The sequence below is a fragment of the Eumetopias jubatus genome, unplaced genomic scaffold, assembly GCF_037043125.1.
Source record: "Eumetopias jubatus isolate StellerSeaLion01/CBP00866 unplaced genomic scaffold, mEumJub1_p1.0 scaffold_4, whole genome shotgun sequence".
Classification (NCBI taxonomy): Eukaryota; Metazoa; Chordata; class Mammalia; order Carnivora; family Otariidae; genus Eumetopias; species Eumetopias jubatus.
The window spans coordinates 168,505,195-168,531,447 of NW_028274810.1; the positions used below are offsets into that span (position 1 = coordinate 168,505,195).

General features: G+C 36.3%; 1 protein-coding gene across 1 annotated transcript in view; it reads left to right on the forward strand.

Annotated features, from left to right (window-relative positions):
• EYA1 (EYA transcriptional coactivator and phosphatase 1) overlaps positions 1–23,691 on the forward strand; it is a 167,940-nt gene extending 144,249 nt beyond the window's left edge. Inside the window, exons 13-18 of the mRNA XM_088023133.1 lie at positions 613–671; positions 784–944; positions 1,912–2,026; positions 2,155–2,276; positions 6,707–6,807; positions 23,210–23,691. Of these exons, the coding sequence (XP_087879259.1) occupies positions 613–671; positions 784–944; positions 1,912–2,026; positions 2,155–2,276; positions 6,707–6,807; positions 23,210–23,290 (639 nt within the window). The 3' untranslated portion in view covers positions 23,291–23,691. The remainder of the gene's footprint in view (positions 1–612; positions 672–783; positions 945–1,911; positions 2,027–2,154; positions 2,277–6,706; positions 6,808–23,209) is intronic.
• Positions 23,692–26,253: the final 2,562 nt, after the last annotated feature.

Sequence of the window (26,253 nt, forward strand, 5' to 3'; positions counted from 1 at the left end):
TTTCTTCCTCCTACACACACACACACACACACACACACACACACACACACACACACACACACACACACAGAATAAAACTCACATCTCAAATCAATGGCAAACCAGTAACAGATTTTTTCGTCTGGGTTCTTCAGCACACTGGCCTCAGGCTCTGTTGGTGTGTGGCTCAACAGCAATCAGAGGTCATAATTTCATTGGCAGTTAGCATCAGGTTTAATTTTTCTAGCATGTTACATTTACCGAAATGTCTGGTTTCAGTTATGCTTGGGCATTGACTGAATCAGCTTTGAGCAGCATGATGTCTTCAGGTACCTGAGGTTTATGGAACACATATGCTAATTATTTTCAATCACTTTCCTTTCTAAACACAAAAATGTGTTTTCTGAAGCTGAGTAACAGTAGTCCTTAAGGATGTTGCTCATTTTTTATGTTAAAAGAAGACCTGAAGTAGGCAAAAATATCAACTTAACAAGACTGACACCTACTGATTGACATTGTTGAAAAACAGTCCAGTGAAAGTTCAGGGAGTTTTTAAACAGCTGTGTGTGATTTTTCAAAAAAAATTAAGATGCTCCCTGAAAATGAACCTGTACCATTTTAATTGCCTTTTAGGAATGTGACCAAGTTCATATAGATGATGTGTCTTCAGATGATAATGGGCAAGACCTAAGGTGAGCATGTTGAAATGTGAAGCGGTTTTCTCCATTTTATAGTTTAACGGCTCAGCTAATGGAGATGAACTTTCTGTTTGGTTAATGATGGGCTTTTCTTGCATCTAAATAGCACATATAACTTCGGAGCAGATGGCTTTCCTGCTGCAGCCACCAGTGCTAATTTATGTTTGGCAACCGGTGTGCGGGGTGGTGTAGACTGGATGAGAAAATTGGCTTTCCGCTACAGACGAGTAAAAGAGATCTACAATACCTACAAAAATAACGTTGGAGGCAAGTAACCACCACCAGGATCTTACTGGATTATTAAGATAGTCTAGCTAAAATTCTCCAAGGACACACACTTACGCATCACACTTTTTTTTTGGATATCATAACTTTTTTAGAGCGGTTTCATCTGACCTGTGATTATTCTGCTGTGATTTAGTGACAGGAATGTTAGATTTGAGCCAGGCACCCTGGCTAGTCTTATCTAGTCCTGGCTGCGTTCCTTCATAGTGTGTGGGACCTGGAGTCAGTTTCTTGACTTTTCTGATACTCATTTGTCCTTCCAAGGAGGTGTGGGATTAACTACCTTTGGCCAAATCACTTGAGATGGATTGTAAAGCTCATTCATCTGTGTTTCAAAATGCCTTTAGCTTACAAGGGAATATGTTGACTTAATAATGAAAAGTTTAGGGGTGTGTTGGTTTCCAGCATGGCTAAGTCCACATGCTCAAAAGATGACATCCAGAATCTTTTGCCTAGGCTTTCCTTTGGGTAGGAGTCATTCTGGGTCAGTCCCTCCCATAAGGTGGCATAGGTGACCATTGACAGATCCAAGTTTATATTCTGTGAGTTTAGCACCTCAGTTGAGTAGAAAAATATCTTCCCCAATAGATACAGCGAAAGTTCCAAGACTGACTTGCACTGGCCACGCTGCGGTCATACACCTACCCTGGGAGCCAGAGGGTAGCGTTGGCTCTGTCCAAACTCCATGATTAGAGGAATGGTGTGAGCCGACTCCTCAAAAAGAGATGACTTCTATAGCCAGGGGAAGGGATGCTCGGAATGCAAAATCAACAGATATTTCCTACAATACTAAATAAATATGTGTCAAATGAATGCTAATCAGTGAAAAATTACCTGATCTACTATAAAGCTTGAGGGTGATATTAGGAGTGGTATTAAATGTTTATTATTTATAAAGTTGACTAGACACATCGGTAAGGAAGGAATTCCTGTGCTTTTAAATCCACAGGCCTGCTTGGTCCAGCCAAGAGGGAAGCCTGGCTGCAGCTGCGGGCTGAGATTGAAGCCCTGACGGACTCCTGGTTGACACTGGCTCTGAAAGCACTCACGCTCATTCACTCCCGGTAGGCTGTCCCCAAGTCACTCCATGGTGCTTTTGCTGGAAAACAGCCTTGGCTCGTATTTGTTCACTTTGGAGATTCATTTTTCAACAGCCTTCTTTCTTTTTTTTTTTTTTTTCCGGTTCTCATAGGACGAATTGTGTGAATATTTTAGTCACAACTACTCAGCTTATCCCAGCGTTGGCGAAAGTCCTGCTATATGGATTAGGGATTGTATTTCCAATAGAAAATATTTACAGTGCAACAAAAATAGGTGAGCTGCTGTTGCTTGTTTTATACTCCACTCTTTCCCTTCAGGCTGGTAGAAATGAATGAGTAAAAGTAAATGAGACTTTTTTCATAATGCTAGGTGTCAGAAACCTAGAAGAAGAATTTAATTTTATTGTCAGCATTGCCTTTAGACATCAAGAGAAATATAAATCATAAGCCATACAGCTCAATTCAAAAAATGTTACTTTACTGGCTAACATTAAGACCTATGCATTTTAGCTATTGTCAGTTGAGCATCAATTCTGGATTATTATCTTACTTGCCTCATAGATAACATCAACAAAAATATCTAATACACTAAAACAAATAGTAGTATAGAGATACACAAAGTATAAATGAAAAAATTCTAATAGCTTTCTTTAAATTATTATCACCGGAACTATATTTTTTTTGCTTTATTTTAATTCAATGTGTATAAACAGTTAAGTTCCCATTTTTGTTTGGAGATACCCAAAAAATTTAAGTTCTTGAAAGAAGGAATCATAGTTAGAGAAAGATGACTAATGTGAAAATTGGTTAGAATATAAACCAAGGCAGACTAAAAGTGAAATTAAAAAAAGACATGACTCCTGTTCTTACAGAATTCACCATCTAGTGGGGGAAGCAGACATCTAAATAACTGTAACATGACAAAGAAGTATGTAGATGAACTTTTTATCACATACTTAGTAGATGTGCAGAACTGTACTAAGCATTTTACATATTAAAATCAGTCTTCACAACCTTTCCATTTTACAAATGAGGACACTAAATCTCAGAGACTTAATTGTCCAAGTTAATAGCCAGTAAACGTAAGGGTCAAACTAGGTCTGATTCCAGTGTCCAGACTCCTTTCCATACCATAGGGAGTTCTCTACCACTAAGTGCCTGAATGTGCACTTGAATGAGGAAACATTCACTCCCACCCAGGAGGAGGCAGAGAGCAAGTGTCTGTGAATACTAAAAGGAAGAAATGTCATTTGAGCTGGGTATAGAAGGATACAGAAGAGTTTAGTAGGCAGATGGGCTAGTGAGAGCAAAAAACAGAGACCTTAAGACGTGTTCCCTGCTGAGAGACTTGTAAGTGGTCCTGGGTCATGGGAAGCTGAAGCTGGAAAGGTAGACTTAGGTCTAGACATATGTGGCCTTGTTTATCACCCTAATGAGATGTTATTTCGGTGAGTCCTGGGGAAAGGGGATGAGGATCCTAGTAGATGGGAAGAAGGTTGTTTCTGGCTGCTCAACTCTATCTAAAGAAAAAAAGGGCAAAAATGGAATCTAATTCTCCATCCAACTATACTTGTATACTTCCAATACTTTTCTTTAGAAGCATTTACTAAGTTATTGCTAAAGAATTACTTTTATAATTATCTGTTCATAGTCTGACTTCCCTATCAGACTGTAATAGCCACTGGGTCTGTCTGTGTTGCTCATCATTGTAGCCATGGTGCCCAGCACATACCAGGTGCTCAATAAATGTTACTTCAATAAAATGGATGAGTAAACAGTTGTTTATTCTGAACAAGGCTGACACAGAGGTTCTTTTTAAACACCTGGGTCAGTAATGACGCTATTACCTGATGGGAAAAATCAGATGTGATGGGAAAAATGAGAGTTTGATTTTATTAATGTTGAGTGTGAAAGTATTCACATAGCCCTGTCAAGTTGGAAATAGCTGGAGTTGGAGAATAACTGCTGCCTCTTGAGAAGCACCAAGAACAGAATGCTAGAAAAATACTTAGAGAAAGGAATGGGGCACCTGGCTGGCTCAGTCGGTTAAGCGTCTGCCTTTGGCTCAGGTCCTGATCCCAGAGTCCTGAGATTGAGTCCCACTGAGCAGGGAGTCTGCTTCTCCCTCTGACCCTCCCCGCTCTGGAGATTCCTCTTTCTCATTCTCTCTCTCTCTCAAATAAATAAATAAATAAAATCTTTAAAGAAAAAAGAAAGGGAACGTACCAAATAGAATTCCTGGTAGCCCAATATAACCAGATTTTTTTATATATTATCATATCTATAAAAATAACTATTTACATTAAGTCAGATATTTATGCTATCCATAACAATAAAGAGGAATCATGCTGTGTTTTATAAACAGGAGTCCATGGTAAACATTTATCAGCACATGAAAGAACAATTTCCAAAGAAGCTTATAGAATGGAAGGGATAGTGCTTAACTCCCCAGAAGGAAAGAACAAATAGTGTATTTATTACATGTCATGCACGTTGAACTTTAATCCTGAATAATTTAAATAATTTGAAAATATTAAGGTAATAGAAAATTATAACAAGTATATATTAGGTATTTTTAATGGGCATTTTGTTTGTGATACTGAACTTTAATTTTTATTGATACAGAATTAAAAATGATTTAAAAAAGTGGTAGGAATTATCTCAAAACCAGAGGTAGAACCACTTTTCTATGGTATTTTTAATAAGAAAAGTAAATGGGGAGCCTAGGTGGCTCAGTTGGTTAAGTGTCCAAGTCAGTTTTGTCTCAGGTCATGATCTCAGGGTTCTGGAATCAAGCCCCATATTGGGCTCTGGGCTGGGCATGAACGTGCTTAAGATTCTCTCTCCTTCTCCCTTGGCCCTTACCCCCTCTCATGCATGTATTCTCTCTCTCTAAAAAAATAAAAAATAAAAAGAAGCAGCAGCAATTGAAACTCCTCTAGTTTTGCTAATTTTGCAAGCAAATGAAATATAATTTGGGAGTCAATGCAGAAAATCCAGGAATTTTCCTTATAGACAAGTGGCAGTCATTGAAGGAGATGGCTGGTATCTCGTTTAGCCAGGGCTATGATGTTCTTCCAGATGAAATGGATTCATCAAAATGAAAATTCCATGTAGGACCTCTAATTAACTTCTAAAAGTCAGCTTCAGTTTCTCAGTCTTTATTATGGAAGACATCTATGTGACCCAGACTTCACAGTGAAGCCTATAGGAGATAGTATATAGGTGAGAAATTTTTTTGTCTACCACAGCCTCACCTGTAAATAACATTGAGTTTACCTTCCTTTTCCCATGAAAGGGAAACTTGGCAAAAACACATAAACATTTTCCTCTAAGGAGGAAAAGTTTCATGACATCTAAGTTTTTGATTGTATATTTTTGCAGTGAAAACCACACTTGGTATTTGTTTCTTAAAGTGATTTAATATTTCACAGTTTAGTGGGCAACTAAAGAAGCATTGAAATTACATCATTTGAATAAGGCTGGGCCCTATTTTTTTCTGTCAGATGCAAACCAGAGATTTTAGTGCAAAATACAAATATAAAGCAGACATTTGCTTAAGCAAACAAGCAATTTGCTCGTGAGTGTATCTGATCCTTATTTGAAAGAGATGCGGGCCGCTCAGCCATTAACATTTGAAAACTATAAACTGTCCCATTGTCCATTAAAATGACCCTGTTGGCAGTGGGGGACTTGGAACAGCAGTTTCTTCTCTAAAGGAGCAACAATGGCCGCATTAATGGCAGGGATATGCCTCCTGAGAGCCCAAACCAGGTCTTGACATGGGAAAGATAATAGATAGATAAAGGTATTGTTACTTTTATTCCGCTTTTCCTCTAGGAAAGTGCTTTATTGGACATTAGATGCCTGGGTATGGCAGCCGTGATCTCTCTGTAGTGCCCCAAATTACCAGACATTTATTTCAGAAACAGCTTTACCAGAACATTTCAAGGAAACACATTAGTTTTGGCGGGGGGTCTTTCATTCAAATAGAATCCCAACTGGAAAACAAAGAAATAAACAGATTCCACCATTTGATTTCTCCTGCTATAACAAAACCTGTCAGTTGTTTTTTTTTTTCATCCTTCTCAATAGACTTGGAATCAGATATTATTTTCAAAGTTTGGTATGTTGTAAAACATTTTTTAAATCAAGTTCAAATGTGTTGCCAGAATCACATGCCTTCATTAAGTCTCAGCTGCTAGGAAAAAAAGGACTGCTGCAAAACTATTTTTTCCCAAATGCTCTACTATGATTGACTAGATGCTACTTTTTAATAAATGAGCCCTTGGGAAAAGAATACTAAAATTGACAATTTCCCAGTGGCTCGTTCAGTTAAGCATCTGCCTTCAGCTCAGGTCATGATCCCAGGGTCCTGGGATGCAGCCCCAAATCAGGCTCCCTGCCCCCCCACCCCACGTGCACTCTCTCTCTCTCTCTCTCTCCCCCCCTCACAAAAATAAATAAATAAAATTGACAATTTCTAAGGGACAAGTCACCACATGGATAACTTACAATTTGTAATTTACTGTGCTGCTCCAGATTCTATCCAAATGGCATCTAAAAGCACTCTTCTTCAGTTTGTACAAGTAGGATAGAGTTGAATCAGAAGCATAAAGGAAGTATTTTGTATAAAATGTTCAAGCACTGTAGCTCTGAGTTACTCAAACTTTACACTTTTTCTAATTTATTTTTATGTATTAGGAAAGGAAAGCTGTTTTGAGAGGATAATTCAAAGGTTTGGAAGAAAAGTGGTGTACGTCGTCATAGGAGATGGTGTGGAAGAAGAGCAAGGAGCAAAAAAGGTCAGTGTTCCTTGATGGTGCATCTCATGCCATTTAATTTTTTAGTCTTCAAAATGCTTATAGCTGGATCATTTCAACAAGTTCCGTTTCTCTGAAACAAATTACAAATGTGTTCAGAACTGTAAGCAATCAAAAAGGACAGAGTAGAATTAAATAAATACGGTCTTTTTGAAGAGTGCCCTACACAAACTCAAAGGTCGGGGATGATTGGTCTTTGTAGAACTTAGACTTTTAAGCAGAAAGGAAGGTTTCGTGCTGTAGCCGTCATCCAGAACAGAGATGACACATTTGCTGTGCTCATGTGAGCACGTCCCATTCTGCCCCATGGCAGACATTGCCAAGTGATTAAAACCTACCTGAGCCTGAATTCAGCCTAAGAACCTTCTAAACATCAATTCAGAAAGACTCTACCAGTTGGTCGGAGCTGGTTTGCCAAACTCTTTGCTGCCCTAGAGTATAGTGTCTTCTTTGTATCCCAAGGTCAACACCTCACCTCCCCAGGGACGCTCGGAAAAGAGGAAAGGGTTGGAGCCAACCATGAGTCCCTTGACTCCCAGGTTGCCCACCATACAGCTTTTTTTTCTTCTGCATCCCTGCGAGTGTCATTCTGTCATTTTCCTGAGCAAAACCTTGCTAATTAAGTGTATTCCATTGCATTTCAAAAGAGGAGGAGAAGGGGACCACTTTCTTCACTTGAGGACCACTCAGGGTCTTCAGTCTAGACACAGCCTACCTGGACAATCTTTCTCACCCCAGCACTTGGCATTGTAGTCCCTTCAGCCATGCCCAGCACTTTCTCCCAGCTGTCGCCTTTGCTTGGAATGTTCTTTTCCCCAATGCCCTACTGTCACTGTCTTATTCATTTTTCAAAATCCAGTGCCTGTACCACCTTTTCTATTTCCGTTATTTCGAAGAGCTTAATTATAACAGTACTCACTCACACTTTAATTGGAGAAGTTGTAAATAGCTTGGATATTTGAGCTGAGGTCCTGGGTTTGAATTATAGCTCCACTGCTTACCAGTTCTGTGACTTTGAACAAGTTATGTATCCCTCCTCTTTCTCTTTCCTTATCTCTAAATGGCAATAATAACAGCATCAAGCTCATTGGGATATTTTAAGGATTAGATTTAGTTAAGATGTAAAACCCATAACACAGAGCCTGGTATATATAAAGTGTGCAACAAATGATAGCATTGTTATTAATTATTTGTAGATATGCCTGTTTCAGCAATAAAAGGTGAGCATAAGAGGTGGGGATCTTATTTTGCTTAGTTTGTTGTTTGAGACTTTGTTTTCAGGTTTTTTTTTTTTATAACGCCCTAAATCTTGATGCAGTCATACTCTCTAAATATTTTTTAAATTGAAGAGCATTAAGTATTTTATGAGGTTACCCAATAGAATTATTTTCCCTTCCTTTCCCCACACACTGACTCATAGAAATCACTGTATATTTCCATGAAGGATGTAACAATTCAGCTCTTCTGGAGTATTCCAGTATATGACAGAAGTGACCCATAAAGTCACCAGAACATAGATGCAGCATTCAGCACAACACGTGGCCAGCCTTCTTAAGAGAGCCTAAAGATGATTTAATTCACCTTTAGTGCCTCTGAATTCTAATAAAAGCAGAGAAACAGACCCTAATTTTATAAATAATAGATTATTTCACTTATACCCATTGATACACAGTGTGCCCAGGATTACATGCTTCCCCAAGTAGGATCAGTGGAGATGGAAACCCACACACACTTCAGATCTAATAGAGGCTGATGCAAAGCTGCATTTGCCATATAACCACTAGTTCTGACATTCCAACTTTACCAGTGGGCAACCACCATGATCATTAGGTCATCTGTCATCCCTTTGGGCTGTTTTCGTAAAATGAAATTTTTCCCAGACTAAATTAGAATACCCAAAACTCAACCCCAGAGAGTGAAAGAGGGTGCTTGATTGGGAATCCAGACTCAAGTCTTCTTCCTGGGAAAAGCTTCTGGAATCCTCCATGCCATTCCTAGACAGGACTTCCTAGTGGCTAGCAGGATAGATGTGCACATTTTCAGCAGCATAGAAATGAAGAGCCACATCTCATGCCCCTGTAGCCCAGGGCCAAAGATGTCAATCTGCCCACATGGCTGGTTGTCCTCCCTCGAGTAGTCACCAAAAAGTTTAGCTTCAGAAGGTTGCCAAAATGTGGCTTTCTAGCTTGTGGTAGGCAGAAGGATGCTTATAAAAGTGATGACTTAAAATGCAAGGAGTCCTCTGGGCCCTAGCAAGGCTTCTGTGTGGGTAAGTCGCTTCCTAAACCTTTCAGAGTAGCAGGTTTCTTAGATGTTCATCATGGGTGAACATAACATGGAAAAGGTAAAGGAATTCTTGGTTTGATATTAGAACTGGAAGTGGTACTGGGGCTAAGAGTTTTTGCTCTCTCTGCAGAACAGTGAAAACTGTTTCCACTGTTTAGCTTTGGATGTGTTATTCTTTTTATTTGGGACAAACACACCTGTTCCAAAAAGAATTAGGCAGCTGCCTATGAAGAACATCCTCTTTGGATTTTTTGACTGTGAATGATTATTCTTAGCTTCAGCTCTCTGGTTTGATGTTGTGGGATGAGTATATGTGGTAAGGGTCCGATAGTGTGTGTTACAGACAAACTCTTTGCACCTTGAGACTTACCAGTGTGGGAACTCTGACAAAATTGTGACCAGGAGTTATAAGACTGTTTATTGTGTATGTACAACATACGGATTTTTCAGAAGGTTCAGATTCCTGATAATCTCGCAGAAAATTCAGATGTCATCAATCTATCATCCACAGTGACGAATTGACCATTCCTTTCTTATATCCTATCTAACCTTATTAGTTCAGCTAGTATTTAAATAGCAGTATTTTGTGCATGAGTTAAGCAATAGGGATCTAATAATTCACAAGAGAGGAGTTTTTCTAAGTGGACTTCACAGAAATAGAGAATATTTAACTTAGGGAAAATGCTTAATTTAGGGGAAAGAGAATACTATTCAGCAATATCCCATTTTAAAAACTATATATAAAATTCAAGCTAAAGAAATAAATTAAGAGATGGTTATCCATGCTGTCAAAGGATTAATAATCATAATGGTGAGAAAAAAGAATTGCTATCAGTTATAAAGCCCTTATTGTGTCCCACACTCTCTTTTAGGCACTTCTTACCCATTATCTCATTAAATCCTCATCATAATTCTATGAGGAATGAGTCCTTCGACTCACTTTATATATGAGAAAACCAAAGTTCAGGAAGGTGAATAATTTGGCCAAGATCACATAACTTGGAAGTAGCCAAACTAAGATTTGAAGCTAATTATATCTGTGAGATGGAGCACAAAGTTCCTTTAAATTATAAACTTGATTTACATATCCTAAATATTATTTGTTTAAAAAAGAATTTTCATGCTTATTTTTTAAATTATTAGAATAAAGTGTGCAATATTTGCTTCTTTCCTTTTGGGAGGCAGATAGAACTGTTTAAATGTTCTCTTCTAAGTTTACATTCATGATTAAAATTTTAAAAATAAATCATCGATTCTGATATTATAGCTTGTGAGCATTTTAGATTATTAAATAAAATAGTGAACCAGTCAAGTTCTGCAAGTTTGAGCACTGTTTTGCAAAATCAAAACATTTTGCAGTTTTTCTAAATCAATTTTAACCATTTAGCTTGTCTCTCCTAGTTTCCTAAGTCCTTTTAAAAATCTAATTGAACATTCTTTCTTTTTCCCTGTAGAGATGTCTTTCATCTCTCTAAATAATGTTCTTTTGCTTGAGGTAGTTACTTTTTTCACGCTCAGAAATGAAACCAGTAAGTATTCTGCCAGTCGCCTGTTTCGTTATGGTCAATCGAAGTCTGTTCTGTCATCTTTGTTCTCTTTGCCAATATAGTCCCAGGGCTTTCAGTAATTTTATCTAATTCTATAATTCATATCATTAAAGCACACCCCATATCAAAGAGAAGTTGAAAATACCTTTGTTTATTTAAAAGAACAGCTTTCTTCCAAAAAGATCACATGAAAGAGTTTTCTGCAAGCACCTCTTTGTTCCTGGAAAGACTGCAGAGAATGTGAGAGGAGCCATCTACCTATGGATAACTTTCTCTGACCTGGATCTTTTGTTGTCAAGATCTGCCAGGCTTCCTTTTTTATCATAGGATTCCATGTTTCCCTAATACAACATATTTTGTGTGACAATGATAGGCATATGTATGATTTTTAAAAAGTCAAAATGTAAGTAATAGTCTTCTGCATACCAACAGCAGTTTTTGATTCTAAAGTAAAAGTGGCCTTGTTTTAGAACTCCACAACTCAACTAAACTTACTTTATTTACTTTCCAGAGAAATACTTAAAATAAATCGCTTGTGAACACCAGGGAGAAAATGGCAGGCATCCATTATTCTGCATAATGGCAAAGGCTTCATCAATAAATGTCCATTTCATTCATTCATTCATTTTTTTTAAAGTAGAGCTGACACACACTGTTACATTAGGTTCAGATGTACAGCACAGTTATTCCACAACTCTATACAATATACTGTGCTCCTTAGAAGGGTAGCTACCATCTGTCACCATACAACACTATTAAAATACCATTGATTATATTCCCTTGCTGTACCTTTGATCACCATGACTTATTCATTCCATAACTGGAAGCCAGTACCTCCCACTCTGCTTCATCTATTCTGCCCATCCCCACCCCCACCCTTGTTACCTCTGGCAACCACCAGTATATTATCTGAATTTATGGGGCTGTTTCAGCTTTTTTGTTTGTTCATTTATAGGTTTTGTTTTTTAGATTCCGCATGTAAGAGAAATCATATGGCATTTGTCTTTCTCTGACCTACTGCACTTAGCATAATACCCTCTAGATCTATCCATGTTGCCACAAATGGTAAGATCTCACTTTGTTTGTGGGTGAGTAATATTCCTTACTATATATACCACATCTTCTTAATCCGTTCATCTATCAGTGGACACTGAGGTTGCTTCCATATCCTGGCTATTGGAAATAATGCTGCAATAAACATGGGGATGCATATATCTTTTTGAATTAGTGTTTTTGTTTTCTTTGGGTAAATAGTGATGGAATTACTGGATCATATATTTTGTATTTTTAATTTTTTTTGAGGAACCTCCATACTGTTTTCCACAGAGATTGCAGAAATTTACATTCCCACCAACAGTGCATGAAGGTTTCTTTTTCTCTACATTCTCGCCAACACTTATTTCTTGTCTTTTTGATACTAGCCATTCTAATTGTTATAAGGTAATAGATCATTGTGGTTTTCATTTGCATTTCCCTGATGATTAGTGATGTGCTGAGCATCTTTTGATGTGTCTAATTGTCATCTGTAGGTCTTCTTTGGAAAAATGTATATTCAGGTCCTCTGAATAAATAACAAATTTGTTTTTTAGGTGTTGGCTTATATAAGTTCTTTATATATTTTGGATACCAACCCTTTATCAGATATATCATTTGTAAATATCTTCTCCCATTCAGTTGGTTCCCTTTTCATTTTGTTGATGGGTCCCTTTGCTCTGCAAAAAGCTTTTTATTTTGGTGTGGTCCCAATAGTTTTTGCTTTTGTTTCCCTTGCCTGAGGAGACATCATCTAGCAAAATGTTGCTAAGGCTGATGTCAGAGAGATGACTACCTATGTTTTCTTCCAGGACTGTGATGGTTTCAGGTCTCACATTCAAGTCGTTCATCCATTCTGAGTTTATTTTTGTGTATGGTATAAGAAAATGGTCTAGTTTTATTCTTTTACATGTAATGGTCCAATGTCCCCAGCACCGTTTATTGAAGAGACTGCCATTTCCCTACTGTATATTCTTGACTCCTTTGTTGCAGATTAATTGACCATATACATATGGGTTTATTTCTGGGCGATTTTGTTCCATTTATCTATGTGTTTGTTTTTGTGCCAGCACCATACTATTTTGATTACTACAGCTTTATAGTATACCTTGAAATCTAAGATTGCAATACCTCCAGCTCTGTTCTTCTGAGACTGCTTTGGCTACTCAGGGTCTTTTGTGGTTTCATACAAAGTTTAGTACCATTTGTTCTAGTTCTGTGAAAAAATGCTATTGGTATTTCACTATTGATTGCACTGAATCTGTAGATTGCTTGGGATAGTGTGGGAATTTTAACAATATTAATTCTTTGAATCCATGACCATGGAATATCTTTTCATTTGTGTCATCTTTAATTTCTTTCATCAGTGTTTTATAGTTTGCAGGTATAATTCACTCATCTTCTTGATTAAGTTTATTCCTAAGTATTTTATCTTTTTGGTGCAATTATAAATGGAATTGTTTTCTTAATTTCTTTTTGCTACTTCATTATAAGTTCTAATACTTTTTTGCATGGGCCCTTAAGGTTTTCTATGTATAGTATCATGTCATCTGCAAATAGTGACACTTTCCTTTCTCTTTACCGATTTGGATGGCTTTTATTTCTTATCTCATTACTGCAGCTAGGACTTCTATTTTATTCTATTTATTTATCTTTTATTTTAATTATTCTACATTGAATAAGAGTGATAAAAATGGATATCTTGTTCCTGATTTTAGAAGAAAAGCTCCCAGTCTTTTACCATATAGTGTGATGTTTGCTGTGGTTTATCATATATGGCCTTTGTTATATGGAGGTATATTCCTCTGAATCTACTTTGTTGAGTTTTTATCATGAATGGATGTTGAATTTTGTCAAATGCTTTTTCTGCATCTATTGAGATTGCAAATTGAGATAATTTTTATCCTTGATTTTGTTAATGTGGTGTATCACTTTGATTTCCAGAAATTGAAGCATCCTTGCATTCATGGAACAAATCATACTTGATCATGGTGAAAGATCCTTTTAACGTATTGTTGAGTGTGATTTGCTAATTTTTACTGAGGATTTTTACATTTATGTTCATCAGGGATATTGGCCTGTAGTTTTTTGGTTTGGTTTGGTTTGGTTTTTAAGTAGTGTCTTTGCCTGGTTTTGGTATCAGGGTAATGCTGGTCAGTAGAAAGTATTTGGAAGCTTTTCTTCCTCTCTACTGAATACTTTCAGAAGAATACATATTAACTTTTCTTTAAATGTTTGATAGATTACTCACTTCAGCAGCACATAAACTAAAATTGGAACAATAAATGTTTAATAGAATTCACCTATAAGTCCATCTGGTCCTGAACATTTATTTGTTGGAAATTTTTTATTACTGATTCAATTTCATTACTAGTAATTGGTCTGTTCAGATTTTCTATTTCTTCCTGATCATTTTTAGATTATATATTTCTAGGAATTTATCCATTTCTTCTTCATTGTCCAATTTGTTGGCATATGACTGTACATAGTAGTCTCTAATAATACACTGTATTTATGGTGTAGGTTGTTAATTCTCTTCTTTCATTCCTGATTTTATTTATGGGAGTCTTCGTTTTGTTTTTTTTGGTTTTTTTTGATGTGTCTGACTAAAGGTTTGTCAATTTTGTTTAACTTTTCCAAGATCCAGCTCTTGGTTTCATTGATCTTTTCTATTTTTTCAAGTCTATTTTATTATTTCCACTTTGACCCTTATTATTTCCTTCCATCTACACACTGGGCTTTGTACTTCTTTAAGTGTAAGGTTGGATTATTTATTTGAGATTTTCCTTGTTTCTTGAGGTAGGCCTGAATCACTATAAATTTCCTTCTTGAAACTGCTTTCACTGAGTCCTAAAGATTTTGGACCTTTGTGTTTTTATTTTCACTTGTCTGTGTGTATTTTATATTTCCTCTTTAATTTCTTTATTGACCCATTAGCCTCCACATCGTGTTTTTTCCAGCTTTTTTTTTTTAATTGATTTTAGTTTTATGCCATTGTGGTCTGAAATGATACTTGAAATGATTTTGATCTTCTTAAATTTATTGAGACTTGTTTTGTGGCCCAGCTTGTGATCTATCCTGGAGAACATATCAAGTGCACTTGAAACGAATATGTATTCTATGGTTTTTGGATGGAATGTTCTGTATATATCCGTTAAATCCATTGAGTCTAACGTGTCATTCAGAGCCACTGTTTCCTTGTTGATTTTCTGTCTGGATGATCTATCCATTCATGTAAGGGGGATGTTAAAGCCCTCTACTATTATTGTATTACTGTCCTTTTTTTCCCTTCTGTGTCTGTTAATAGTTGTGTTATGTATTTAGGTGCTCCAATGTTGGACGCATAGATATTTATAATCATTATATCCTCTTGTTGGATTGATCTCTTTAAGACTATGTAATGCCCGTCTTTGTCTCTTGTTACAGTCTTTGTTTTAAGGTCTATTTTTGTCTGATATAACTGTTGCTACCCCAGCTTTTTAATTTATTTCCTTTTGCATGGGATATCTTTTTCCATCCCTTTACTTTCAGCCTGTATGTGTCTTTAGGTCTGAAGTGAGTCTCTTGTAGACAACGTATAGATGGGTCTTGTTTTTTATCCATTCCTTCACCCTGTGTCTTTTGGTTGGAGCATTTAGACCATTTAAAGTAATTATTGATAGACTTACTGCCATTTTGTTCATTGATTTCTGGCTGTGTTTGTAATTTTTTCTGTTCATATGTTCTTTTGCTCTCTTTCCTTGTGTGTGATTGATGGATTTTTTTAATGCTACATTTGGCTCTGTTTCTCTTTCTTTCTTATGTGTCTATTATTGGTCTTGGGTTTTTGGTTACCATGAGGTTTATATATAATATCCCAAGTATATAGCAGCCTATATTAAATTGATGGTCAGTTAAAATCAAACACATTCTAAAAGAACTTGATTTTTAATTCCATGTTTTATGTACATGTTGTCATAGTTTACATCTTTTTATTTTGTGAGTCCCAATGAGGTCTACACTATGAAACATAATTAAAATGGCAAAGTTTAAAGAGAAATTTTTAAAGGCAGCAAGAGAGAAGCAGTTAGTTACATACAAGGGAAACCCCATATTACTAAATAAATAAGTGCCTATTTGGTGTGTTCATGGAGGAGGTGGGTTCAGGGTCTTCCTGCATTGCCATCTGTACTAGAGAAACTCAAAAAATGTCCATTTTAAATGTGAACTCCAAAATTTGCTGAAATCCAAGATGAAATGGAGAATCTGATTAATATTGCTCAACTCTAAGCTTGAGAAAAATGAGAGCTGCTTTTGAAAAAAAATAACATTTTTAATGAATTTTTTGCTTATAGGAGACGTGGGGATTACTAACACCACGTACAGTGAATTTTATTCTAAAGCCATTTCACTTAGTACTTAATGAGAACATTATGTATGACAGGTCTTGAAATGGATTTCGCCTTTGTTCTTAATTCACTGCTGTCTAGAGTAGGAGCAGATATGCAAATAATAAAAGAGCAATGCTGTCTAATAAATTTTTAGAATAATCTATCTTCCAAGATATTTTTATTTATAATTTAGGAAGTATTTGTACCTCCATATGCAAATTTTCTAGAGATAATATGAAAGCAAAGCTATGTTCTTTATTTTTTTATACAAATGATAACTATACACTTTTTTCTGTACCTGCCTTTTTTTTTTTTTTTTTTTTTTAACAATATATCCTGGCAGTCATTCCATATCAGTACATGGAGTTTTGTAGCTCTAATTCTTTTAAATGGCAGCATTGACATTCTAGTATTTGGATGTGCTACACTTCAGTGAGTCCCTTGGGGCTGAACATTTAGGTGGTTTCCCATATTTACTATTACAATCAGTTCTGTAGTGAATGAGCTTTATGTGATTCATGCATGGGCAAGTATATCTATGGGATAAATTCCTTGAAGTACAATATCTGAGCCAAAGGTTATGTCCTTTTGTGGTTTTTAACATTTTATTAATATATTCTTCAGCAAAATCCAAATTACATGTGAATGTCCATGAACCCAGGTTTTTATGTTAATGATTTTATGTATAACTAGAAGGGATAAATGCAAAACACTATATGAGGAGGAAAGGTAACAAAAGGATTTGGAAAGTTGCATATGTGGACAAGAGAAGCAGGAAGGATGTGTCATTTTCCCCTTAGGGAAATATTTTGGTTCTAATCACCCAAAAATGTGTGCTACTTTCCAAGATTTTGGCTTTAGTATCCATTTCTCTCAGTATATGCACAATCTTGATAAACTAATAATATACTCATCAGTTTCAGCTATACCTTTCTGTTAATATTTGCGGTTAGCTCTGTTTTTAGTCCCATGACTCTAGTTACCTGATGGAGTATTTCCACTTAGGCATCCTATGTCATCCCATCTGAATATCAGTTAATAAACTAACTCAGTTCACCCCTTAAATTTGCCTTGGTGTTTTCCTCCTCCAATCCATCACCATTTCCACTGTCCCTTGGCATAATTTCTCTGCTGTTGGCCAGCCACACCTCCAATCCCTCCTTCCTAGTTAGATATTCCAAGTGCTTCTACATGGAAAAATCTCCGTCCTTATTAGTCTTTGATATGAACATACCATTCCAGCCCCATCACCTCCATACTAAATGCTCTGTTCATCCCACCTATCAGCCTTGTTATATACCATCTCCTGACTGGGAGTCCCATCTCTTTCCCATCTACCTAATCAGCTTTGCTTCAAATTCATTGCAGGCCCAACTTCAAATTCAATGCAGGCCCAACTTACTCTCTCTAGCTTACAACCAAGCTCTCCTCTCTCTGAATATATTCATTGATTTTTTGTTTTATTGAAATATAATTGGTAGACATCACTATATAAGTTTGAGAAGGTTACAGCATAATGATTTCAATTACATATATTGTGAAGTGATTGCCCCAATAAGTTTATTTAACATCTATTATCATAGCTACAAAAGTGTTTTTTTTTTTAATGTTTTTCCTTATGCTGAGAAGCCTGAGGATCTACTCCTAAATTTCAAATATACTATAAAAGCAGTGTTATTTATCTTACAACCAGAACTTTCTATCTTTCAGTCACCCTCATCCAGTTCCCCCACCCCTGTGTCTGGTAACCACAAATCCAATCTTTTTTTTCCTATGAGTTTGGGGTTTGGGTTTTTTGTTTGTTTGTTTGTTTTTAGATTCTACCTGTGAGATCATACAGTATTTATCTTTCTCTGACTTATTTTATTTGGTGTAAGATCTATCCATCTTGTTGCAAATGGTAAGATTTTCTTTTTTATGGTTGAATAATATTCCATTATATATAGATGCCACAAGTCTTTTATCCATTCATTCATCAGTGGACACAGGTTGTCTCTGTGTCTTGGCTATTATGAATAATGCTGTAATGAACATAAGGGTACAGATACCTCTTCAACAATGTTTTTGGTTCCTTTGGATATATACCCAGAAGTGGAATTGCTGGATCATAGGGTAATTCTTTTTTTTTTTTTTTTTTTTTACATTCCCACCAGCAGTACGCAAGGGTTCTCTTTTCTCCACAGCCTCACCAGCATGTTAACTCTTGTCCTTTTCATAATGGCTATTCTCACAAGTGTGTGGTGAGTTCTCATTGTGGTTTTGGCTTGCAATTCCCAGATTAGTGATGTTGAGCATCTTTTCATGTACCTTTTGGCTGTCAGTATATCTTCTTTGGAAAAATGATATTTAGGTTCCCTGCCCATTTTTAATTAGATTAGTTGTTGTTTTGCTACTGATTTGTATGAGTTTATTGTATATTTTGGATATTAATCCCTTATCCAGTATATGGTTTACAAATATTCTTCCCCATGCTTTAGACTGTCTTTCCATTTTGTTGATCATTTCTTTTGCTATGCAGAAGTTTATTTTCAATGCAGTCCATTTGTTTTTTTGCTTGTGCTTTAGGTGTCATATCCCCAAAAAAATCATTGCCGAGACCCATGTCAAGGAGCTTTTTTCCTATGTTTTCTTCTAGGAGTTTTCTGATTTCTGGTCTTACTTACATTTAAGTCTTTAATCCATTTTGAGTTAATTTGTGAGTGGTATAAGATAGGGATCGAGTTTCATTCATTTATGTGTTTGCAGCCGATTTCCTCAGGACCATTTGTTGAAGAGGCTGCCTTTTCTCCACTGAGTGCTCTTGGCTCCATTGTCAAATATTATGTGACCCTATATATGTGGTTTATTTCTGGGTGGTTGATTCTGTTTCATTGATCTATGTGTCCATTTTTAGGCCAGTAATATACTGTTTTTATTACCATAGCTTTATAATATACCTTGAATTCAGGATTGAAATCAGGATTGCTCTGGCCATTTGGGGTTATCTGCAGTTGCATGTAAATTTTATGTTTGTTTTTTCTACTTCTCTAAAAAATGCCACTGAAATCTTGGTAGGGATGGCATTGAATCCATGGGTGGTTTTGGGTAGCATGGACATTTAAGCAGTATTAATTCTTCTAATTCATGAACATGGATACCTTTCCATTTGTGTATGTATTTAGTTTCTTTCATTAATGTCTTTTGTTTTTTAGTGTAGCTATTTTCCTTGGTTAAATTAATTCCTAACTTATTTTTTACAAGTCATTTGGCATTAGTGCAGAGAAAGACTACTGATTTTTGTATGTTAATTTTGTATTCTGTAACTTCACTGAATTTGTTGGTTAGCTAACACTTCTGTGGAGTCTTAGGATTTTCTATATATAAAATCATGTCATCTGCAAATAGTTTTTCATCCTTTTCAATTCTAATGCCTCTTTTTTCTTGCCTGCTGGTTGTTGTCAATGGGGGCATATATGGGTCATGTAGATTATTTTATATATCTGCAGTCGCTACAATATTCAAGTCATAGACTTTATTAAACCTACAAGCAACCTTGAGTCATTTCCCCTAAACCTTCATTTTACAGATAAATAAACCAGGACTCCAGAAAAACTGTCATAATTCAAAATCATATAATGTCAGAGTTGAGAGTATAACCCAGTTCTCATCCTGACACCTGCTTTTCTTTTGCCACCATATCTCTCTGACTTCATATAATATTTGTTTCAGGCTTAATACTGAGGTGGAAAAAAATTGTTTTCTTTGCACCCAGTTGTGCTGGGAAGCTCTTATACATTCATAAGATCTTTGCATCAGTATGTGGTGAATTAGGGAAAATAGTAGTTCTAATTATTTGTGAACATGACTTTCCTCTCCCCTACATTGTTTTCTTATAATGACTCACTTAATATTAAATATACATTTCTTAAAGTAGAAGCCTAATAATTTTTGTAAGAATGGAGCTGATTATAACAGAGATCATATTACCCTTCATGTTATGAAATAGTGCTGAGGATGGAGTTGTTGTTCTTGTGTGGGAATGTTCCCAGAGACTATCTGTTCCCTTTCATATACACCTAAGGTTTGCCAGTTATTACTGTAGAACCTTTTGCACTTTGGCTCAAATGAATGACCCCATCTTCACTGTATTATAATGAGTTGGGTCTGTAATATGCCACAGGCATATTTCATCATTCGAATTTGTTTCAGGGTGCCACTTGATCATGTGGTTCTTAATAATACTGTACAGGAAGATAGAAGCTATTAGTTAACTCCAGGGCTTTTTGTGAATAACCTCACCTTTCCATAATTTGTTTTGAGAATAGTTTAAAACAGTTTATATTACATGTACTCTGGCGGGGAATCAACTCCTACACCTGTAAAGAAAAGACACATAACCATTGTATGATTTTGTTTACTATGGAATTAAATCCCTAATTTTTATCTTAACCATGTACCAAAGAATTAGTTGGATTTTTTTCAGTTCCCTTTCCAACTTCTCTGCCATTCATTGCATTCTACAATACATACTGCTGAGTGTACCAATGGCTCTCAAATGTGTTTTGTCGCCTATGGGAAACATATCTAACTTCAGATAATCAACATGCAAAGAATTTGGCTGAACTTACTTTGAAAAAAAAAGCATCCACTTCCTAACAAGTACTTTTATATGTACTCATGAAGGTAGTTGTCCTGAAAGTTTCTGGACAGCTATCTGAAGAGCCTTAAGCATTCTCTGCTACATCCTGAAATAACAGAGCAACAGAACTATTCTACAGCTCCCTTTATTCAGTTGTTCATGAGAAGCAGTTTTGGGGAAGGGCAACAAATCTCTGGGCAAATTAGAAATAAAGGAATATTAAAATAGAAGTTAGTAGATGGCTAAATATACAAGAATGCTGTATAATAGTTGAAAACTTTTAACATAGTGAACGATTTTCCTTAAAGATATGTCAAAAATGGACTTGAAATTTAGTAAAATGAGCAGGATGCTAAATGGTACATACTATATATACATGATTTCAAATAGGAGTGTGCATATCTAAAAGATATAGAAAAATACTTAAGGACGTTATCTGGATAGTGGGATTAGAAATGATTTGCATTTCTCTATAAAACTGAAGTTCTACATTATACAAAATATTTTACAGTACACATGGATTTTCATTCTAATAACAAAAAGAAGGAAAGTTTTCTACATTATAAATGCAAACATTTTTCAGATCTGATCTATAATTTTTCAGTGTCCTTCATTCACCAACACAGGGAGTGTGTGTGTGTGTGTGTGTGTGTGTGTGTGTGTGTGTGTGTGTGTTAAGCTGTATACTATGGTGCTGATAATTTGTACAGCTGGATTAAAAGTCCACTGAGAACAGTTAGGAGGCATACAGCATCTGGGCTTAAGATTCAGACCCCTCCTGATGTGATTCAAGGGTTCACTCCCTACCAGATGTTATTTAAACCTCTCTTCTCCTCCAAGACTCAAGTTTTTTCATCAGTGAAATCGTGATGGTAATGCCTATCTATCTCTGAGGTTATAGAGAGGCTTGAATCTGAGAATCTATATAAAGTGCTTAGGACAGTGCCTGACAAAATACTCCATAAATTACAGCTATCATTATTATTGATGACCTCCCTGCGGGCCCTGCTCCACGTGGCTTTCTCTCATATATAGCCAGTACCCTAACAATGGAATTCTCCTTCATTCTCTGCCCACTAACACACACAGCCCTCAAGTGCTCTTCTCAATGGTCATCCTTTCATATACATAGTTTAACTATTACCTCCTCTGGCCAGGAATGTCCCCCAGCTTCCCAGGCGAAGGGAACTGGCTCCTCCTAGTTCTTTCATAACACACAGGTAAAAGCTTGTGATTGTTGAACATTTCTATTTCTCACCCACAGACTACACCATCTCTGCAGATGCAAAAAAGGAGTGAATGAATGTAAAGTAGTATAGTCTGTTTTTCTAGTCAAAAGTTGACAAGTAGATCATCCTGAAACTTTGAAAAGAGATCTTCTAGTACTCCATGCTGGACTATGATTATTGAAAGATAACAAAGATGGATAGGGAGTCCAGAAAGGTCTACATTTGATATTGGACTGTGGTATATGCTTTTAGCAGATTACTGGAGACAAAGGCATTGTTAATAACTAACTTAATAGTTTGCATTCTCAGAATATGACAGTTCTGTGATCTACACCAAAATAGTCCCTTGCTTCCACTTTTAGGTACAGATAAGCCCCCCACCCGAAACTCTTACATCCCACTGTTTGCTTCCATGACAAATTCTCCTGTTAGTCTGATTGTAATTCCTTAGCATTATAATTGCACAATATAGTCAGCTCTTCACACTATTTCTTTGTTGTTGTTTTAAAAAGCTGTTTTTCTATGGGCTAAGTAGAATGTTGTCTTCTGAAAAACAAGGATTACCTTTCCCTTATTTGAAAAAAGATTTTGCAGATGCATAAGTACTTACTATAGAGCCTTGAGAAATAACAGTTTATAATCATGTTTTCATCCTTCGTGGATGAGGTAATCTCTCTTCTTTTCCTGGTTTTCTTATCTCTGGCTAATTCAGGTGTTTTACGAAGATTCTCATCATTTAAACTAGATTTTAAACCAGAAAAAATGTTAGATCGTCATTTAAAATTTTCCCATATGGTAAAGCCATTTTAAGGTCAATGTGAAGAATGCCTAATGGAAATAAATGAAAAAAAGCTGCTTCTTCCATGAGTAAAACTAAGTTTTGAAAAATGTAAAATACTACCACCTAAGGAAAACTGCTTAAACCTTTAGCATTATACAGCTACTGGAGCCATACTTTGAAAGGCAACCGTTTTTTACAAAGTTTCATTCATAGCTATTGTGTTTTATGTAAAGTTTGGAATTGGTATTCAAGTCACAGTACGGATCAACTTCAGAAATATCCATCACTTTCTTAAAAAAAACAGACTCCAGATTGTATTTTAAAATGCAGTCCAGTAGTCTTAGGGGAGGATTAAGTTTGAATTTTTGTTTTAAACAGATGTGATGTTAAGAAAGATCTTCACGGGCAGTTCTCACAATACTGAGAAAAGGGGATGAGCGTTGAGCGAATTTCAAAAGCAGGGTTAAGGCTTTGTGCTGGGAGCATGGTCTGTCCTCACCATGTGTCTGCCCCTTTGACAGCACGCCATGCCCTTCTGGAGGATCTCCAGTCACTCGGACCTCATGGCCCTCCATCATGCCTTGGAACTGGAGTACCTGTAACAGCCACGTAGCACTTTGGAACCGCACAACTGCCCTGTGACCAGGAACAAATCCAGCAAGCCTGAGTCCTGTGTCAGCGCTGGAGTATCCACCGTAGTGATTTCAACATGTGGACGCACAGCTGCTGGGGGTCTTCACCTCTGCCCTTGCGGTAAATGAAGGACCACACCTATCTCTTCAGAACAGCTGTTGACTCTAGTACTGTGAATCCAGTGAAAATAAGCCATGAGAATGTTCTAGTACAGTGTGATGTGTCTTTGCCACATTCACTACATGGTTCAAACCTGTGAAGAAAGGACCTGCAGACGCTTACATTGTTAGCATCTTCAATGTGACATAAACAGCTTCTCCGGTACAGCAAACTTGATTGCACAACAAAGACTGAAATGTGTTTCTCCAAATACCAGTGAGGGGATTTTCTTGTAAAGAAAGTTTACTTTTTTTGGTGTCTCATACCCAGGGTAATCTGTACATCTCTACTTATTTATGAACAGACTTTTTAAAAACAGCTTTAATTGAGGTATGATTCCAGCACCCTACAATTCACTCAACCAGACTTTTTTGACATCAATCAATTGAAGAGACAATAGCATCATAAGAAGCGATTAAAGGCCTTTGCCTCACGACACAGCAAGTACTTTGAATCTTAGCACATTGCAGAGTAAAGTATGTCTAATTTAAACGTGTAATATGTACATCACTGAGACAATCATGTACAGAGAATTTTGGGTGTAAATTTGTAATAATGGATGATTCTTTTACATATTGTTTAGAAAATGATATTGAAAGGTAGCAATGCCTTGATAGTGAAGTATGAGGCCATGTGCGCACAAGTCATGTGCGGTGCCTTATCAAAGTACTGGGTATAAATATGTAGATAATGGAGTTGGTTTTTGTTTTGTTTTGTTTTTTTAGATAATGTTGTCAAGACCAAAAGCATGGATGTTAATAGAATTTTGTTTTCCAAATTGTCCCATCGGTTTTTTTGTTTTGTTTTTTAAAGCTATTAGGAGGACCTTGGTAAAACAAAACAGCAGTGTCTTAAATAATTTGAAAAAAAAAAAAGCGGCCTCTTACAACCTCACTTTTTCATTTTCAACACTAATGTATTATATGTAACTACTTGAAAAAAATGATTATGCAAATGCTTCTAGATGATTGATATATTTTATTAATAAAATGGTTCATGAATTGGAGACTAGCAAAGTTTTCGTGTGCTCAGATTATAGGGTCTGCATTTTCTTGCTTAGATAAAGGAGGACATTACTGCATACCTGGAAATCAGCAAAACTTTTTGATCTGTTTTCCTCCACACATCTCCCTAAACCTCACCCTCCCTGGAAAGTTCATTGCAGGCAGTGGACATGGCCCAATACTCATCACCAAGGTTATTCTTCACTTGAATTATGTATAAAGCATAAACCTGGGAAATCAAAATTGTCACCTTCGTTATGCCATAAGACAGTTTCTCCAACAGTGATAAGTTTGGGCACTAGTTTTCATCTAAAACCTTCCCTTGTTATGAAATTACTTTTTGGATGAATTTTAATATTAATTGGGGGAAGGGGAACACCAGCTTTAACCCCAAGTAGCTAAAGAGCTACTCTTATCTTTTCCTTTCTTATCTTGCTGCTAGAATTAGTTGTGAATTTTCCAAATTATTTAACAATCGATTTGGGGTTTTTGTTCTTTTTTTGCTTGAAGCAAACAGAAGTTGACAATTTTTTAGCCTTTTCATTTTATGTTTTTGTACTCTGCAGATTGGAAAGACAAAGTTTATCTTGACTTTACTGTATAAAGGTGTGTTGTGTCCACAATTGTGTACAGAAATTTTCTTCATTAATTTTGTGTTTAAATTAATAAAATTGATTTGTGAAGTACTGTAAGCTCCTTGAATGCATTCTCTTATCTCTTGTTTATGGGGAAGTAGGATCTTGGTTACATTAGCATGCTTCTGGTCCAACAAAAGGAAGTGGTATGAAGTAATTGTAGTAATAATGGCTTTATCAGTCCTTGAGGGGACTAAACTAGAAGGGTAACATCTGTTTCTTTGATCACTGTAAGAATAGATGAATAAAAGAGCTCTACAATTCCTCTAAAACTATATATATAAACTGGACCCTCACTTAAATTTACTATAGAACAGAATTCAGCATCAAGAATCTGGATGGCAGAGCATCGATTTAGCCACTTAAATACTGTAGGGATAGTATAAATTAAATAAATAAATAATATAAGCAAGCAAGCAGTTTTATCTATAAAGAACACCCACAACATTTACCTCTAAAATTTGGCCAGATTAATCACCGAGAAGGAGCTATAAAACAGTACAACTTGCTTCCTCTTGGGATTTAATCTTAGAAACACTCATACATACAAACACATGAAAAAGCAAACATGCACTTGTCTGACTCATTTATCAGGCCCATGATATTCATTTTTCACAGGTACACACCCAGGCAAGTGGCTTGAGTAATGAAATGTGTGAGCATGCTTGGACACCCTGAGAATAAAAAAAGTTTAGAGAAAGTCTTCAAAGAGATGCAAGGATGGGGAGTGGAAGGATTTTTAGGTCTCAGGTAGAGAAAATAAGAAAAATGGGCAAAATGGAGGTTATATCCTCAAAAGATAATTTTTTAAAGCAACACTTCTAGGATGACACTACCTGACCAATATATGTAAAGGGTTTCCCTTTGACCATTGATTAGAGTCCAAATTTTTCTACTTGGCATTCTAAAGTTTCCAAATATAGTATCTACTTTCTTCCCAACATAATCTCTCATTACTGCTATGAACAAACCTTCAGTAAACATTAACTGGACTCTTTAATGGACCAAACAGCCTGTAAGCATCCCTGCTTGTTCAGAGCATTCCCATTTCTCCATCAATGACTTCCTTCACCCTCAATCCACCCAAAGGCTTTAGTGCCTTCTTTGGAGCCTTCTTTCCCATCATGGCACACA